A 19,923-nucleotide genomic window follows, 5' to 3' on the forward strand; every position below is an offset into this window, starting at 1 on the left:
AAGAGAGTCATAAAACATAAGGAGAAAAACAACAACAAAAGCCCAAACAAAAAACCACACAGAACTAATTCTTTGCTGCTTTGTGGAGATTCATTAAACAATATGCACCACTAAGACAAGTAATGAAAATTTAAGAACCACCTATCAGCTACTGTGAGAAAGAAATCTTTAAACCTATTTTTAGGGAGCAAATTAAGACAAAATTCACAACCAATAATTAACAATTCAATTGTCCAGATAATATTGGAACTCATGGTTAACTTTACTGTACCAAGTGACTATGAGAACTAGCAGTTAAACAGTGAGGCTACTTCAAGAAGTGCTAATTAAACAGGGAGAGTCTACTTCTAATGTTATTAAACAGCATAAGCCAGAAGAGGCTCTCTCATCCACCGAGCTTGTTTTCTATCCAGACATGTTTTCTGGGTGTAAAGACAACAAGGAGGAGACATGCCTGTTTCTCAGATTCTTTGATCATCAGTTACAAAGAAAGAACAACAATTTTCTGTGATTAATCACAGTAGAAGGTTCTTTCTTCACATTGCCTCAGGTGTTAACATGTAAAGAAAGTTGCTAAAAAATTAACTGACTGAAACTAAGTAACTTATGAAAAACCTAAAACAAACAAACAGAAGAAAACCCAACATCACCCCGCCCACCCCGTTTCCTCACATGCCTGGCTCTGAACACTTTCATTTTGCCCACAGAAGAGCAGTATCAGGTCTGCAAGGTCTTACTTAAGTCCCCAAGCTGCCTCAGAGACCAGCAGGGTTAATACCACAGCTTGATCACAGCTAAGTCTATCAACACCAAACATTGAAATGTTTAGGATGTGCTCGAAGTACTGAACATCAAATAGCTTTAAATAAAATGTAAGAAAGTGGGAAAACGTTTTTTCTGTTTCATGAGAATTAACTTATCCTTGCTTCCTGATCTTTAAAAGTAACTCTAAGCCTAAGTATGTTGGACTAGAGAAGAGAGTTCTCCAGATGGTTGATTTTGTCTTACAGTGACCTTCCAGCAGGAAGTGTTTCCCCTTTCGTTCCTATAGGCAATGTAAGTTTTTCTGGTTGATACTATGGGGTTCATACACACATGGAAATGGTGCTACTTGCAAGTTTACCATTAATTAATTATAAAAGTTTCAACACAGATTTATAGATAGTTGCCAGGAGGCAAGAAAGACATACTCTGAACTGTCATGGGCAAGGGAGGAACTGAAGAGCTTTCTCACAGTGGCCTTAAGGCACAATCACACTGTGAAAGCCACGGGCTAAATATCTGCAGGTTGTGGTGACTTTTGGGTGTGCAGTTTAAGGTTTATTTAAGGAAGACAGATTGCTGTAATACAGAGGAGGCAAAAGCAAAATTAACAATCATTTTCCACAAATCTCACACCCAAGATGAAAAAGTAAATGTTTATTGGGCTTTCTCTTCCTTGTCTCCTGCTTATAATTTAGTTCAAGAGGTGGGGAGGAATCTAAGAAAACCCTGCATGTCCTGACCATTAGAGTCAGTGAGAGTTTTTATATTAATGAGTCACTGTTTTTCTCAAGGTACATCAAAACTCCATGCAAGCAGCATTCCAACTTCTTTTCCCATAACATTCTGGATGACATATTTTGACAACCAGATACAAGTAATCTGAGCCTACACAAACCACTATGTCTACAACAGTGGGCAAAAGATGTGAGAAGTAGTTAAAGATGCTTCTTGGGGGTAGTGAGCACATGATTAGATACACTGTAAAAAGAAAAAAGTTAAAGCAAGAATAAAAAGAACATGAGGCTCTCAAGGTGAGAGTAAGTCTTCCTGATGTATGAGAAGGGAAAGAGATTTAGGAATCAGCATTTAATTTTCTCTATTTTTAATGACATGTAAAATCTTTGCAGAAAAAAAGGGGTCCAATTACTATGCCCATTTTTATGATGCCATATCCTTCCTGATGGAAGGAGAGGAAACACTTCAGTTTTTTGGTTTATAATGCACAGAACCCTCAAGCTCTAAATGCTGAAAAGCTGCACATGCAAAAACCTAAGAGAGATGTTCCACAGACATGTAGAAATCTAGAAAATGAAAACATAAAGTAAATTTTTACAACAATCTGTACTGAATTCAAGGGGAACTCCTCAGGCTCTAGAAAACGGTAAATTAAAGCAGTAAAATTTGGAACCGAGGTGGTTTTGTTGTCCACTAGATGGCAAAATTCTCTCAGTAATGACATACGTTGATTAAGCCTTATGTGGACCCAAGAGCTCTTGGAGCTTTTTTATTTGTTATTGTTTTGCTGAGGTTGTCCCATTTGGTTGGCTTAAAAAAATTAAAATTAAAGAAAAAACGAGCAAGAATGGCAAAGTAACTCCTGCTAATGTTTCTCTCCTTGTCCTCATTCTGATGGAGAGCCCTGACAAGCACAGCAAGAGACCTAAGGAAGGGAAGTTCTTCAGGTTCCACCCAGTCACTTCTTTCTTTACTGAAAATTTAGATTAACTGGTCTGTTTTCAGATAAAATTGCCCTTCCAAGCTTAGTTCATCAATGCAAAGAACCCAGAAGAGCAATATGGTACAAGTTCCTGTAAAATTAAATTTGACCTTTTGGTTGGAGCCAACATCATGACAACCTTCACATAACCACTGGCTGCCATCCGTATGCTGCTTGTCAGGAGGCTCAGTGGGTTTCCAGCTGGGATACTTTACAATACAAAATGGACCCAGAGGACCAAAGAATTTTGCTCAGCAGAAGTGGTCTTAAAGCCCTGGGGTCTTACACCAAGCTCTGTTTAACCTGATTTAAAAACCCCAAGGAAATCTGAGAGTCATGACTCCTCTAGTCTCTTGGTGCTTTTAAATTTCTGTTGTTGTCCCAGTATGCTCAAAGTCTCTAACCTCATTTTTAATTTTTCCCCTGCTGTCTCCAATAAAACCTGGTTTTTAAAAATATTTCTCTAAAAATTTTTACCACTTCCTTCTGCTCCTGGGCCCTGAAATTTCACCCCACCCTCCAGAATTTCTATTTTAGAGATAATTAACTTCTGACTGTTCTTACTTCAAATACAGCACATCTCAGAATTTTACATGTTTTGAGTTTCTTAACAGTTCAACATGCATAGAATTTTTGCTATTTTTTTCTTCAAAATTTGTGTGTGCTTTTTTTTCTGAGAGCAAACAGATTTTAAAACAACCGAAAAAACCCCAACCCAAATTTCGGGGCTTCTTTAAGCTTTGACTTAGTTTAGAAGTGTTGGGAGGGGGTAGTTGGTACTTTTTTTTTTGGTGGTTTTGTCTTGGGTTTTTTTTCAATGAAATCAATTAAGAGAAAATCAACCATAGTAAAAAAAAAATCTGGCTGGTAAGTAAAATATGAACTGAATATTCTGGTAAACAACAGTGACAGCTTCTGGCCAGGCTGAATCTTAGCCTAACATCCATTCTATAGATAAAACAGGTAGGATTCAGCTCATCCACATAAACATACTCAACAATACAGAATTATCCACCTGAGTGAGTTAGGCAGGCTTTCTTTTCAACCTGCGGTGAGAAAAACAGACTTCTAGAGTACTAGTCATGGGATTTATTGAGTTTTCTACCTTAGGATCTGTACAACTAGGTTACATTAATCCCTCCCAAATTAAGGTTCTTGCCAAGTACACTGGGAATCACTACCAAGATTTCCAGTGACCTCCTTTCTGCACAGCACAGAAATATGGTACCACGGCTATTTAAAATATTCCTTTTTAAAGTGACTGCATTAACCTCCAGTGCAATTAATCTCTTTCCCATCTCCCATAGGAAAATTTATAGCTGACTATAAAAGCCTCAGTATTTCTTACTCTTGTCAAGGAATGATGAGTGATTTGGCTAATATAAACTAGTCAATATAATAGCTCCATTAAGGCTGAATGATCCATGAGGGTCTGTTGAGTCCACAACAGAATTTGCAGTGAAAGTTTGATTCAAATGTTTATATTAAAATATTGCCTTGTTTATGGTATCTTGAGATAACAACAGCAAGATTAAAAGGCTTTCATACATTATCCCTAAAGAAGATGCAATAAAGCAGAGTAAAAGAGCAGGGAAAGGCTAAAGGAACGTGATAAGCCACTGAAATTACTCACAAGTTATAAAATCTGTGAGAAACAGCAATTTAGAAGGGTTGCAGAAATCATGAAGGGTTGCAGAAATCATGAAGAAAGTGACAAATCTTAACCATCCAAAGTGTGAATTTGAAGAGACTTCTTGAGAGGTATCCATTAGATGGCAAAGCACTTAAAAGAATTTAGGGACTTCTTGGGCTTGTGTTACTCAAACCAGGGCTAGAACAAGTCCCTTGAACAGGCCTCTGAGCAAACTGTTTACAAACCCAGTAACTATCCTTCCTGGATCCTGCCTCCTATCCTTCCTGGAGGAGCATGGTACAAAAAGGACATGGCAGTTTTTAAGAGGTGGAAATAATGCACCCAAAATACGTATTTTAATGTAATATTGTGTGAGAAATCTGTTAAGTTTTGAAGAGGGAACCCACAAAGTCTCCCCTACTTTGCTAGCTCCAAGGCATTCCACTGTCACACTGAAGATTTAGGTACAGATTTAAACTGCATGCTCTTCTGACGAAAACAGTCTTGTGACTGATGAAGTAAGACTAGTTTTCTCCAAAATTAGGTGTGGATTTTTTTCTTTTAAAATATTTATCATTATAATGGATGGTTTAATACTTCATATAGCACCCATGTTCCCCAGAGAAGAGCCTAGTTTCAGTATGCAGTGCTGAATTCTAAGAACAGCAGATGGACATGACCAGATTATCTGGGTACCACATGGAAAAATCTAAACATAACAAGGAAAAAATGTGACCTAAGATAAGGCCTCACATAGCTGAAAAAAATTTAACATAAGCAGAGAAAAGTATGGAGGGAAAATTGAGATGTGTTTAGCGATGAAAAACTGGAACCAAGCCAGACTTTTTAGATTCCCTTAATGTTTGCCCTACTGCTTCTGTTTTCTCCTTTTCACATAATTCTTTAATTTTTATTTCTGTACTATTTAGAAGACACTATATTATCATAAGGGATCAGTAAAATAGTGTCTGTTATTCAGAAAGTTAGTCTTGCATGTTCCAGATCTTTTTTCACTAAGTATCTTCAGAGATACAAAAAACTCAAGGCCAAACCATTTTACTCTTTACAGTGACATCCCTAACATGAAAAATGCTTTATCATTTGCCTGAACCACACCAGTAATACATCTTAAAATATTAAACACTCTCATAAAAGTAAAGGAGAAGGTACATTCTTAATGGCTGTTGGTACATTTTTACATCATGTTAAGTGGAACAATCCACATTTAATTCTGATTTGTCTTTTACTACAACTGGCAAGTTTTATGACTGTTTTCACATGTAAATCTGAAAAATTGTGTTTGATTACCTTGGTGCATTATGATAGATAAGCACGACCTTAAAGCAATAAGGAGTGTGAAATTATAGACTTGTCTCACTTGTTACCTTGATTGTTTTTCTGAATGAACATTTCCAACTGGCCAGAAATTAAAAGCTGTTTAAATTAACAGTTAATTAACAGTTTTAAATTTCTGTGACTCAGGTTGTCCACTACTATCACCGGTATGAGAGACAAAATTTAAAAGAACACACAAAAAGTGGACCCTTTAAATTTTTTTACTTCTGCTACAAATACAATGCCTTGAGACACAATGGACTTCATAACACAGATCAGCATTACATAATTTTATGCAACAAACATGGTTTAAAACACACAGGAAACCTGGGGGATGGCCCTTATGCCTTGTTATGTGTTCACATGCCACTATTCAAAAGCCAAACATCCCTATATGTGGACAACGAAATTGAACTAACATTATAACAATACCAAAATAGGTTTCTCTAAAACAATGTTTCCCATTTTTGCCTGGACACAACAGATTCAATTTTTCACTAACATGAGACAGGAAAAACAGGGGGAGGGAATAATCAATTAGTAACAGAAAAATACTAGTATATCATGATGAAGTCTTCCTAGAAGTGGATGATCTGTACAATAAAATATCTGAAGGCAAACTGGTTTTGTAGATGTGAAACACTGCAATGGACCATTAAAGGTGAGGGGAGATAAGCAGGCATGAAGGGAAAAAAAAAGATAGATGAAAAACTTAGAATATACAATCTTTTTCTCTTAATAGTTTCAACCTTTTTTTCTTGTTCTTAATTTACTAGAATTGGACAGAAGACTCTAGAAAGATAACATCATTATTTAGCAGAAGTTCCATTAGAAACATGACTTGACTGGCTTTGTGGTAGTCTCAAATACTCTCCTTGTAAAAAATCACATAAAAGTTGCACTGTATTTGTTCCATTCTGCCACATGCCAAGCAGATGAAGGAAATTATTGCCGAGACACACTCAGCCACTACTTTTCCCAGGCTTGCTCCCTCTCATAGGCGTGAGCTCAGCACATGATTCCTTTCAGCATTCTTCCATAGCCACAAGCCACACCCAATGACCAGGATTCTCCTGCACTTTGAAAAGCTCTATTTGGTGAGACACTTTCACTCTTAAGGAGGAACACAGTTTTCTGGATTTGGATATTATTACAATCTCAGCCAAAACCCCAGCAGAATCCCAGACGGGTGTGAGGTTTCACCTCAGCACTCCCAATTGCCATGTGCAAAGACAAAAACTCAGCACCAGCCCCACCACATACTGAGGGGATTCTGCAATGCCATGAGAGCAGAGTACTCACCACTGGATGATCTCAGTGATTTGGGCCTCCCAGTGAGCCACAGACTCCTTCTTATCAGCCAGGTCTCTCATCTCTTCCTCCAGCTGCCGATTATTCATACTCAGTCTCTCAAACATGGTGGTGAGCTGAAGGAGAATTTAAACAACTCGTTAGTATAAACTGCTGTGACTCCATCTCTGTGCAGACTCAAAACCACATGTTCCCCTCTCCCACACCTTGCATCTGCTTTAGAAATTGGTACTGGCCATCACAATAAACACCATGTAACAATAAAAGCCAGAATCTCTTCCTATGTATGACCTTAGCTGTACTGAAAAGCCACTTTTAAGGACTTGAACTACATTCTTACTCTACCAAATTAATGAGTTTTCTGAGAATTAGTCTCCAAATACCTCTACAGCTCTTAGAAGGTTTCTGCTTTGCACCATACAGGTGTGGAATGTTCTGTATAGAAAAATCTGTACTAGAAGAGCAAAGCAAAGGCATAAAAATTGTTATAGCTCAGATAAGACTGCTGAACCCTTTCCCTTGTTTAGTAACCATGGAGAGAGAGAGACTGAACAGATACAGGCATGAGACAGTCCTGAGATTCTCCAGGTGTCTCATATTCCCTTATTTTTCATTTTACTTACTTGTAGACAGGGAAATTGAAATTAAATGCACATCTCTAAGTACAATATGTTATACCTAGCAATTAACCTCTCTCATTCAAATAGCTGCCATTCATACAGACACATTCTGGAAGACAAAAGCCACAGCTAACCCGAGCTGGTATTGGGAACTAAACCTTCATTATGTTAATTATTCAGAAAGTCAAACTGGAATCAGAGACTAGACAGACTTTAGAGGAAGGCCTGCTTAGGAGAATGAATCTCAGGTGAAAGGCTTCTTTTAGTACTGAAATATATTAACAATTCAAAATTATAAAAGAATGGCCAATTTAAAACCTGTCTTGCTTTTTACTCCAAATATGAATAACTCCACACCCTATTTATCATTTAAATGGGCTTATAATTTAAATATGCCTACTTATTATATGTCATTTGACAAGAAAAATACAAAGCTAATGGTGGGGAGAGAGAAAGCAGAAAAACTATCAAAGTGACTAGGCTTTCTTAGTTTTCTTGGACTAAGCCTACACATAGGCATATATATTGTGTGTCTTATACTGGTATGAAAATATACTTTAATTTGAGCACAGACATGCAAACATGCTTACTTTGAAGAACACTGTACTTTCATCATATTTTTAGAAAATCTAATGCATTACAAAAAGAATAGACAAGTTTAGCAGGACTTGGATAATGCACAATGAAATTGAATAACCTGTCAAAATGAACAATAAAGAGACAATCTAAATGCACGAATCGTAATTATTACTTGCTCAACACACTTCAGTTAATATGCCTTATCATTTGTATTTTTTTAATATCTCAAAGCAACACTTAATCTCAAAGGGTAGGAGGGGCCCTGGTATTTCAAACTATTGACATGCAAATGTATTCTAAGTAATCACATCATTAACTGTGTGTTTTTATATTTGGGTCACACAATGAAATAATCCTTCTTTTTTGGCTTACAGTGTTGTCTAGAATTAATCTTACCAAAATGTAAGACCATCTAATTCCATTCCCACACATAAATACTCATATATGCACATATATATGCACATGCCTTCTCAAGTTCAGATGCATGTGGACACTCTATTCATATCTAATATTAATCACCAATTTTTTGTGTAACATCAATTTCTGCTTTCAGTTAAAACGTAGTTATAACCAGTGCAGCTCCATATTGTCCAATTTGTACATAGCATACACTAGTTGTAAATTCAGGGCTTAACTAATCAGCACTCACCTTATCAAGTTCATTTGTAAGTTTTTTGTTTTCCTCTGTCAGCAGAATCTTTTCTCGTTCATACTTTTGTTTGAACTCTGTTTCAAATTCCTCTCTTTCACTTTGGCTAAGAAATAAAGTGAAGTAGAATTAGAAAGTTTTCTATTCTAACTCACCCCATTATTCACTTAAACACAAAGAGATCAATGCACACACATGTTGGAGGGAAGTACTACAGTGATAATAGCACAGCCTATTAAAACTAAGCCATTTAATAGATCACCATCTTAGGACTACAAGACAGCCTGCTAAATTTTTGAATTAGACAGTACAGAATCCTTCAGTACAAAACTAACAGAGCTCCACCAAGCCAACGTTTATTAACCCACTTATACAAATTTTATTCTTCAGATGTGTCTTTTGAGCACTGAGCAGCTGTAATCCTGCAGACCAAAGTGCGTGTCCATATTGTAAAATGCTCAGGGTACATTCTCAGCTCACATGAACATTATTTTAACACACACATTTCTGTAATTCCAAGTTTCACACAGAATGACAGGCAAAAATGACCACACACGAAACCAAAGCATACAGAAGCTAAATTAGAGCACTTGGGGCTGGGTCTCTGATGAACACAGCCTGTATGGGCTAGTCTTTGGGCAATTTAGAACACCCAGAAGACACATGTGAACTGTTAATTCAGGTGTCATGCATTCACTATGAGCAAAAAGTGGATGGATAACTTTTACATTCCTAATATCACCAGATTCTACAGCAAGTTTCGACCATTCTTTCTGAAAAAGTTTCACAGTAGCTGTTTCCCCCAAACCTTCCCTTCTCCCATGGATGTTTCTCAGCAGAGGAGAACCCCTGATTGATTCTGCTTAATATCAGCTTTGATCTTGCACAATGGATGTGAGAACCTGAAAACAAATGAAGCTGCAGGCCCTCTGTTTGCCAAAAAACCCCATGGAATTTCCTTCAAGTGGTGCACAGCAATGTTTTAGATGTGGAACTCCCACCTTGTATCTACTGTTTTCAGATTCACTAGCCTTGCATCTTGTATTCACCTTTTCACCAGTTATTTGGGTCACTGGCACAAAGTTCATCAGCAGGTTGATGGAACTATACTATAAGTGCCACAGATACAGAAATATCCACTCAGCAAATACCACTGTCCAGTCTGAAAAGACTTGAAAAAGTGCCCAGTATTAAAGGTTAACTGTAAAAATAAAATCCAGGGGAAGAAGCCTTGTCTTGAGCACTGCAATTTTTTTTCTAGATACTCATCAGAATTTTGCACAATGCAAAGATAAAATACATTCTTGCTGCTTTTTCTGAGATACAGAACTACTAAAGCTTTGCCAAACTGAGAGAACACCCTTCAAAGATGAGAAATGTCAGTGGTTACAGCAAACCCAGTTAAGAGCAATGCTGGTTTGAATTTCCTACTCTTAACTTGAAATTCATTTAGTGCTTCAACCACTCTTTGAAATCTAGTACATGTTAGACTCATGGTGAAATTCTATGTTGCTAGGCATCCTTTGAAACATAACACTTCATCCTAGTAAAGTTATATACTATCTCACTGTTTAAATGCCGAGTTTGAAATTCACCACCACTCCTTTTTTATATCAACAGATTCCATGCATATGATCAGCAGTGTAGGGAAAAGGCAGGAAGAGATTAAAGCATTGGCTGTCATAGGAATTAATAACAGGTCCTGCTTCTGTTTTCAAGGAGTAGATTCAAAGCTAATTTTGCAGATAGAAGACCAAACTAATTTTTAATGAATTTCTTTTACACAGCTTTCATGGCTTTGTTTAGGAATTTTTAATTCTGTATTTGTCTTAAATTTATTCCTTTAAGGCTTTAGGGCTCAAAGCAGCCATAAATGGTGGTGGATTACAGAAGTTATGGATTAGTGAAAGAGCCCAATATATTTGTAATTTTCTGTATTTTACATTCTTAATTCAGCTGGTGATTGTCATTGCCCCAGTCAGTCAGACTGCTACAGTATAATACAGAAATGAAGACAAATTTGAAACAGAGGAGAATGGGTCTATAATCCATCACACCCAAACAGCAACTCTGCAAACTACAGAACTGTGACAGACTCCATAGGTGTACCTTGGACAGCCAGAAAGATCAAAATAATGCTTTTGCTTTGAAGCCTGGCATCCTCCTCTCCCATCAAACTTCTCTCATCTAACGTTTAGCTATGTGTCTGCTCTTCAAGTTAAGAAATCATACACAACCCGGCTTTCTTTTTATCAGTAAAACTGCAGCAAACCACATGCAAGTAATGTGAAATACTACTTTATGGTATCACTTTGTCATTCCAGCTCTTTATTGCATCTGTACAAAGTGGCCAAATATTTTATCTTACTGCTTTGAAACCTAGAAAAATAGACCTGAAACAAACACCAGCCCCCAGGCTTCTTTATATCACACAATTTAAAACCAGCAAATGCTGTTCTATAAAGCTCTCTGCTTTATAAATCCATCATGAAATGACAGGCCTGAAAGAAATTTCTACAAATGTGATTTATTTTACACAGTTTCTTGCATCTTCTTCTGAAATATTTCCTAATGACAATTCTAAGAAATGGAATCTCATGCTACACAGATCACTGGCCTGATACTGTGTTCCTATGTTTCCAACTTTAATAGCACACATGTTATGAGACTGCAGCAAAGGGCAATCATTTCTACCCTGAAGATTTATGCTTTTGAAATAGCAAAAGTTAGAAAGCTTAAAATTGAAGTAAACAAAGAAAAATATCCATTTTAAAAATCCAAACCAGAAACCACCAACATGCTAGTTACACAGAAATCTACATACAGATTTTGTCAAAGCTCTTATTGATCCTTGCTTAGAATAACCTATGTAATTCACTCATATTACAAAGTAACACAACCACATCCTCTTACCAAGATCTTTTTTAATATGCACTGAAAATTACTTTTAGACTACTTAAATATTTTTGCCAAACTGTAAAAGCATACTTCAACTCCACACCCACCCCAAGCCTATTGTTGAAATAATTCCACTTATTTCAGCACAAAGCCTCCAGGTGCTTCCTTTTCAGTGCTTATATTGAACACCTCTATACTGGAAGACTCAAAAAAAGCTTTTCATGCCTGACTACAAAAGCTAAAAACAATATGCATAAGCAGAAACAGAAAATCTATGTTCTTTTAAGGAAAACTACCAACTATTGAGTAGCAACAGCAATTCCTGCATTCCCAGTGCTTGAGCTTCCCTTCAAAATTGCAGAAGTCAAACTACAGCACAATTTGAACGGTGGACTTCTGCCTTTCTGTGCAGTTCTAACGCTTGCATGAGATTGTGCAGATTTGTTTAACAAAAGACAGACAAGATCAGGCCTTCAGCAATCACTCATCATGTGCCTGGACACCTGTCTTAACATGATGCTGCAGCCCTTCCCATGAGGAGCCAAGTGTTGGATACCTGTTATATGACACATTTCTGCTCATGCTTTAAAATGCTTTCTTACACAAACACTTGAAATACTACAAGAAACACTTGGTTATGACAGCAGCCATTCTAGATTTGTACCCAGTTCTTTTTTCATTTATAGAGAGAGAACAGACTGAAAAAAGGTTTATGAACTACCTAACATGAAGCACATCAACCTTTGTTATTTTACTAGACGGACATCTAGTTAGAATGTCTGCAGCTGTACAATACTAGAACTGGGAAAGGAGGAATTTTTGGTCTGGTCGCTGCTTGGTGGTATGAACCTTACAAACAGTTTAGCCTGCAGAAAGAAGTATTAATGATCCTTTATTGAATATTGCTGCTCCCAAGACACTGCTGCACTTTTTTAAAAGAGTGTCATACCATCACCTTTATATTTTACAAGACAGAATGGCCTTTTGTGCACTTGTAACTCTTTGGTCAGCAAGACCATTAAGTTGTGTCACAATGAAAACATGCTGCTGAGGCAAGTTTTACCTCTCCACCTAGAACAAAACAGCAAACTCCTGCGTTGTTAGTAGGTCCAGATGCATGCTAGGAGGAAACAGTTCATGCACTGCATTCTAGGCTGTATGATCTATGATCCCTGCTGAATACAATTTACCAGAGAAACAGTGTTTCCACCTCTATTTGCATGAACTTTTTGGAAAAAAATTGTATTTAATTTACTACTTTTATTTAAAGGACTTGCTACAGTTTGGCTAAGCTCTCAGCAGGGACTTTTCCATGCTTTCTCTCGTTTGCCATCTTGCTACAGCAGCAAAAACACTCATCTATGTTAGCATCTATAAAGCATTCTGAATTTTTTATGAATGAACATGAACATGTTCAATTTTTAACTTATTCCCACTACTACACCATCCAACAGAAAAACTTCTTTTTATTGATGAATGCCTCAAGGAACAATCTCAAGGCCAGTTATAAGCTCCTCCATGTGGGAGAGAAAAAAGCAGGTCTGACAAATTACCATGTCAGAAGAGATAAAGCAGCTAGCTTACGCCCACAGTAGTCTGCTGACTGATGTTAACACTGGATGGAACCCAGCAGGGATTAGCCTCAGCTCACATTAAGTGACTGTTCCTGCGCTGGCAGAAATGTAAACAATACTTGATCTCTTAACACATCAGTTTTGCATCAAAAGATGAAAATACCAAATAAAAGAAAAATGTCAAAAAACCATTTTAAAGTGCAACATGAGCTTCAGAGGTAAACTCACCCTGAGCTACAAGTCTGTAACTCAAGTTACATACCCTTGGAACGGTCAGCCAGTGAAACAGTTCTGGTGTAAAGTTAGCTGTTTCAGTACAAGGACATGGGGTTTTTTGTTCTGGTTTTAAAGGTGGTCGTTTTCAACTCTGGCATCAGCTCAGCCAAAGTCCAACAGCCTGCACTACACTTAAGGAAGTGACAGTGTTTGGAACAATACTAGGAGACTTCAAAAGGTTAAAAAAAGGTAAATTTCATACAATACTCACTTTTCTCTTCTGGTTTTCTCTAACTTGTCTTTCAAAACCATGATCTCCTTCTTGAGGGCAAGCTGCTGCCTCTCTGCATCCCACAGTTCTTTCTTCAAACTTTTTATTTCATTAGCATGCATCATTTCACGTTTAGATAGTTCTTCTTCATAGAAAACACTCTTCTTTTCCAAGTCTGCCTTTAATTTAGTTATCTCTTGCTGGTGTTCTATACTGCTTACGCCAGGTGAGCGACCAACCTGTTTTTGCTAAAATAAACAGCCCCAAATTAACACTCAAGAATGTTGAAAATGATCCTTAATAACAACTCGATATTCCTAAGTTTTTGTTTAGAAAATATCACATTAGAGCCTTGAGTTAAGCATAACTAACTCACTTTTTTTTCAAAATTTGTTACAGCATAAATCTGAATGACACTTTATTCTTTGATTATTTAAATGCAGTAATAGTTTTCAAGCCATTCAAAATTTGATCATCACTTTAAACATCTCTGGTCACATTCTGACTCCCCTTAAATGCAGTCAGAAAGTGACCACAGAATTAAAGACTTCGATGCTTCCACTCACACAGCAGTAAGTTCAAGTGACTTTCAGAAACACAGAATAAGGACTAGGATATACAGTTAATACATTCTGAAGGAAAACTAATTTCTGGAAAAGCTATACTAAGAGAAGCAGAGCCTTATCTGAAGGCTAAAATCTAGCTACAGAAACACTGTATGGATGGTATCAGTCAGGAGGGAAACCTGACCTATTTTACTCAAACTGACCATTTATTTACATCACAGTGGATTAACAGGAAAAAACAAGCTTTAAACAATAAGAGTAATTACTTCACTTTTCGCAGTTTCATAGCTCTCTTAGTGAGGTCTTCTGGCATTTCAATAGTCTTTACACACTGCTTCAGGATACATACACATTTGCACCAAATGCTGCACTCACTAAACTCAATGTCCTGCCATAACATAGAGGAGGAGCAAGATCAGGTTCAAAATGAGATAGTGGCACGACATGCACTGAAATCCAAGTACGGAAATAACTTTCTAATGCCAACATATGGACAACGTGGTTTGGAATTTTTTTCTGTTTTTTAAAATATGCAATTCAAGGTAGTCTAAGGAAAGGAAATTCATAAAAACACTGTGTTTTGACAAAGTGCAGGTAACTGGAAAATCTACTTCCCTATGGTGACTTTGTCACACTGTCCAGAGGATCAAATATATTTTGTTAATTATATCTCCATTCTTACCGTGAGATATTAGAAACCTCTCAGCCACCCTTAATTGGGATTGGCTTTGGGTAATTTTCTTTTGCTGATGTATGAACAGGATTTAAGAGCTAATTGTCATTGTAGAACATTCCGATGAGCTGAATTTCTACCATGACAAATTCTGTGAGAAAGCTGGGCCTTGCTGTTAGCGTCAGCAAAAAACTGCAAAACCCCCTAAATGTACGAGCCAGAGATGTGCTGCTACTGCACTGTTTTCTCTAACTCATCAAAACAACCATCTGTTTTGATGTAAGACTAATATCCTGCCCTTAGGATGCAGAACAGTAAGGAAAAGGAAGATGCCATCCTAACAGGAGATGCTTTGGAGAAAGAAAGATTTCTTTTTTTTTTTTTTTAAAAAAAAGCAAGCATAGGAATTTTCTGTCATGCACAGGCAGTTAACTATGGAACTTGTTTGTTACTGCCCAAAATCCTGAATTGCTTACACACACAGGGTATTGGAGCACAGAGAAAGTTTAGGCTTTGCAACATCATCTATCAGGTACATAAAATGTTTTACTGGAATTGCACATTTTTTACCACAATGAAAAGCCACTACTGGAACCATAAGAGAGATGGTGCAGTAAAAGAGAAAGCCAAACGGTATTGAATAATGGCTTAGAGAACTGGAGAGATATAGCAAACAAAGAATACATTTTGAATTGATGAAAACATCTATTCCAAATAGATGTTTTCATACATGCCTATTTCAAATGGACAAATGGTGCAACTGAGACATAATGCATCTCCCGGCACACTGACAGCTGCTGTTCAATGCACCCCCCTTGGCTAACAGGGCACACTGCTGACTAATACTGAGTCTGATTTTACTGAAAATCTGAATGCATGACATCAACAGGATCCCCTCTGTCCACACGCTTCACTGACAAGTTTGCAGAACCCCAGCAGGTCAGTGTTGCAGGACTTGGCCTGATAGAAGGCACACTGCCTTCTTCCCAAAAGGCTCTGCTTCATCCTGGAACTCTCTGACCTTATCCTTTACCACAGCCTCTACTCCTTTCCTAAGGAGGAAGCTGCAAGCAGTACTCTGCACCTCCCCAGATGATCTGAACGAGAGTTACAGTGGCACAGTGGGCTGCCTGTGTAAGAGGGATCACATCTTGGCCAGCAGCTCTCTTCTCATTTAAGCTCCTTAAGAACCCTCAGGTGACTTCACATCTGACGCACCTGCCAGCTCCCCTGCTTCCTGCAATCACCCCAAAAACACCCAGCTCATCTGCCCATCGTGCTGCCAGGAACACACCGTGCGGCTGCGTTAGTTTAACACAGCCTGGTTTTTGGTGGGCGGGAGAAAGCTGCTAGAAGCTTCTGCTGTGTCCAGCACAGAGCCAATCGCTGAAGGCTCTGACAATGGGCACTTTACCAGCCCAATTAGAGAAGTTGGTAGCGCCTTTGTGATGTTTTAAGATGTTTTTAAGATGTTTTAAGAAAGGAAAAATCGCGGGAAGCTCTCCTTCCTCCCCTCCGAGAGGGGCCCCTCACGGCGCGGGGGCCAGGGCCGTGCCGCTGGAGGAGCCATCCCAGTGCCGCGAGCAGCTGCGCGGCCAAGCCCACGGGCGGGAGCAGCGCTGGGAGTGCCCGTGCGGCCGGGGCTGGAGCCCTCCCGGGGCCGGGGCCTTCCCGAGGCCGGGAATGGCGAGGCTGGGGACGCGCTCGTGGTGCTGGCAGGGACCACATGGCCAGCGACAAAAACATGGTGAACAATTGCCCGACACGGAACACAGATGAGATCAACCTTTTCAGCGCAGCGAAGCTCTATTAGGACTTTTCAATTAACAGAACTTGAGAACAATAATACCTACGGACAACAATTTTCTTCCGAGTCAGAGAAATGGAAAAAAAGGGAGGACACACGAGGAGAACCAACATAGCGGCACCGAGGTCAGAAAAGAAGGAGAGGGAGGAGGTGCTCCAAGCATTGGAGCTGAGATCTCTCTGCAGGCTGTGGTGAGGACTATAATACAACAAATTATTTCCCTGTAATTCATGAGGTGCATGGGAGGAGGCAGAGATCACTCACAGCCCATGAGAAAGAGTGCTCACGCTGGAGCAGGTGGATGCTGAAAAGCTGAAATCTAGTGAGGAACTCAGAGAGAGAAGAGCCTTGCTTCCAGAGACACAGAACCCTTGCTTCCAAACTAGAACAGCTTATCCTTAAAAGACTAAACCTCATGAACTAAAATGACCCAGGCTAGGCAGTTTTGGGAAGACTGCTTGCCCCGTGGGAGGGACTCACGTTACAGCAGGTTGGGGGGGGCTGCTGTTTGTGAAAATTAAAACCACGCTAGAGAAATTCATAGAGAACTATCTCCTGTGGGAAGGACCCCACGGCACAACAGAAGAAAAAGCTCCGTTCCCTCAACGAACTGAAGAAAGATTGTTAGAAAGACTGACCACACCCTCATGTTTTGTCTCCTTGCACTGTCGGTGGGAAAGAGTTCTCATTACCCTTTTTACTTTTAATTCTGTTAATAATAAATTTGCCTTATACTATTTAAGTTTTCAGCCTGTTTTGCCCTTAAAATGTTTTTCCCCATGTCCTTATCTCAATAAGTTTTCATTTTAATTTCCCCATCTCTGCTTAGCTATAGCAGAGGAAAATGAGTGAATAGTTTTTCCTGGGTGCCTGGTGCTTAGCCAGCATCAAACCTCGACAGTGGCAATCTCCCTTGCTTCAGCAGCGAAGTCTGACACACGAAAGCCTTGTGGAGCATTTCTGCCACAGCCCTATTAGCTCAGAGATTGCCTTTTGCATCCCCAAGCAGCCTCATGAGTTTCCTGAGGTTTTCTGCTTTGGATTTACAGAACTTCCCCCAATCACTCTGAGCATCTACTGCAAAGTGCTTCCTAAATTCTCTTTATTTAGCCCTCTATATCTCCTGTTTACACTTAACCTGCCATCATTTATGGTCTTTTCTCCTCATTTGGAGAAACCTTCCTTTCTTCTTTAAATACTTTTGTGTAGGAAAACTCCCTGAACTTATCTAAGGAACCATGCAGAGCTTTTACTGAATGGACTGTGCACAACAACCACACAAGATAAGTGTGCTTACTGAATTGTAAAATATTACCAAGAAAGCTAAAATTCCCTTTTCCTCTTCTGATAGACTTGCCCTGTTGTTATAAATCAGCATATCATTTATTCTCAATAGATCTCCCATAAATTCTTCTTGCCTCTTAAACTGTCATACAAACTCTTTGCTGATGGGAAAGATTCATGGAAGCAGAAGAAACACGTTAATTTTCTGATAACAATCTGGATTCACAGCAATAGAAACTTTATTAATCCAAACTTCATATTGAATGGATTTCCTTATTCTCTTTTAGCAAAGGAAGGCCAAATAAAAGAATGTTTGCAAAAAACCACTAAATTTTCTGTGCCATAACTTAATGTTGATAAATGCCCCAGAGAATTCTAATGAAAAAAAACTTGGTTGTTGATTTAAATTAAGACCAGATTAGGACTAATCTCACGTTTTGCCCAAAACGTTTAGAATTACCCTACTGCATGAAACATTTGGAACAGGATTTCGCTGTAAATGAACAGCAATCCTCGTATGTAAATTAAAAACTTTCTCATTCAATTTTTGAGTAAGCCTGACTTCTTTAGAGCAATGCATAAAATGCTAAATCACAGAATAAAATAACAGTTAACATTCTTGGCTGCCTTAAATTTCTTCTCATAAAATCACATGCACATGTGAGAAATCTCATCAATATAAACAAAATCTTCATGCTCAATGCTGTTCTTGGGCAAAAATGCCTCATCTTCTGGCTGAGAGGCAGAATGTGCTAAAACTGTTCCTTTACAGTTACATCAGTTGACACCTATTGTGCAGGAAACATGAGGAACAACACAGCAGACAGAACACCTATACAGAAACCTGCCCAGATGCAGGTTTATCTTCAAATATTCAACCATCCTATGCTAAAAAAAAAAAGCTTTTAACACATAAAGTTAAATAAAGATTAATGGAAGCAGTGTGGCAAGACACGGTTGAGTATTAAGAAATAGCACATCAGGCAAACGTTCATTTTTCTGGGCAAGAATGCAATGCATGCCTGCATTAACATTTAGCACTGACTGAAGTGACAGACTGAAAAAACCCTTTTGTCCTACATCTGAAAGCAATCAAACAGATCCAAGTCCTAGTTGCCTAGTAAGTTTGCAGGTGTTAATATCAAAACAGACTAACCTTTAGCCCTTCTACTTCGCTTTCCAACTGTTTAGAGTACTGTTCACTCCTCTCTCGCAATTTCCTGTCTTTGGATGCCTCAGCAGCTGCAGCTTCAGCTTGGACTTCCAGCTACAAAAGTACATACGTTTTTAATAGATAGGATTCTTTTTTTTTTTTTTTTCCAAAATCTATTGATGGTTTTCAATATAAGAGAGAAATCTTCAGCACCAAACTGAACACTTCAAATTCTTAGAAAACAAAACTGGTACTGTTAGAAACAACAAACAAAAGGTTAAAGATTTACAAATAAAAAAAAGACTCAGAAAACCTTACATATAACTTATTTCATAGAGTCTAAACAGTCTTCTCACCACTTACTTCTTTTTTAAGTCTCTCTGTTCTGCGTAACTCTTGCCTTAAACTTTCTACTTTTTGCATCACCACTTCCATTTCTTCCTCCTTATCTCGGAGCTGGCGGGCAAGCTTTTGTTTTTGAGAGTGCAAGTCTGTCAGCCGCTCGTTCATCTCTGAGAACTCCTGCATTGCCAATTTCCGCTGGCTGTGTGCATCTTTCAGCTCTTTGGCTTGGGATTTTAATCTGTCACTAGACTCTGCCAGTTCCTACAGTTTAAAAAAAGAATTAAGTAATAAACCTAGAAAGCTGCAAGGCGAATTCTGTCTGTGGATGTGCATCTAACGCCTTTTCCAGAGTGAATAGAAGCTATGTATTTTTTTTATTTCATTAATGCATCTACAATACAGATTGCATGCCTCTATAAATAAGGAAAGAGGCATGTTTTACACTACTGGAGTTAGTTAAACTGCATAAAGGTAAACCAAGTAGGAATCTACTCCATTATTACAGGTAAACACAATGGTTTTCAAGC

The 19,923-nt window shown here is 38.4% G+C and overlaps 1 protein-coding gene across 7 annotated transcripts in view; it reads right to left on the reverse strand.

Annotated features, from left to right (window-relative positions):
- Nucleotides 1-19,923, reverse strand: part of CDC42BPA (CDC42 binding protein kinase alpha) — a 184,234-nt gene that overhangs the window by 46,887 nt on the left and 117,424 nt on the right. For 5 of the 7 annotated variants that reach the window (XM_069009295.1, XM_069009289.1, XM_069009290.1 and 2 more), the window contains exons 14-18: nucleotides 19,415-19,657; nucleotides 19,055-19,165; nucleotides 13,569-13,816; nucleotides 8,610-8,715; nucleotides 6,753-6,877 (exon numbers count right to left, since the gene is read on the reverse strand). In XM_069009295.1, coding sequence (XP_068865396.1) covers nucleotides 6,753-6,877; nucleotides 8,610-8,715; nucleotides 13,569-13,816; nucleotides 19,055-19,165; nucleotides 19,415-19,657 — 833 coding nt within the window. The remainder of the gene's footprint in view (nucleotides 1-6,752; nucleotides 6,878-8,609; nucleotides 8,716-13,568; nucleotides 13,817-19,054; nucleotides 19,166-19,414; nucleotides 19,658-19,923) is intronic. The other 2 variants (XM_069009291.1, XM_069009293.1) reach the window with 2 other exon arrangements.

Source organism: Aphelocoma coerulescens, chromosome 3, assembly GCF_041296385.1.
Source record: "Aphelocoma coerulescens isolate FSJ_1873_10779 chromosome 3, UR_Acoe_1.0, whole genome shotgun sequence".
NCBI lineage: Eukaryota > Metazoa > Chordata > Aves > Passeriformes > Corvidae > Aphelocoma > Aphelocoma coerulescens.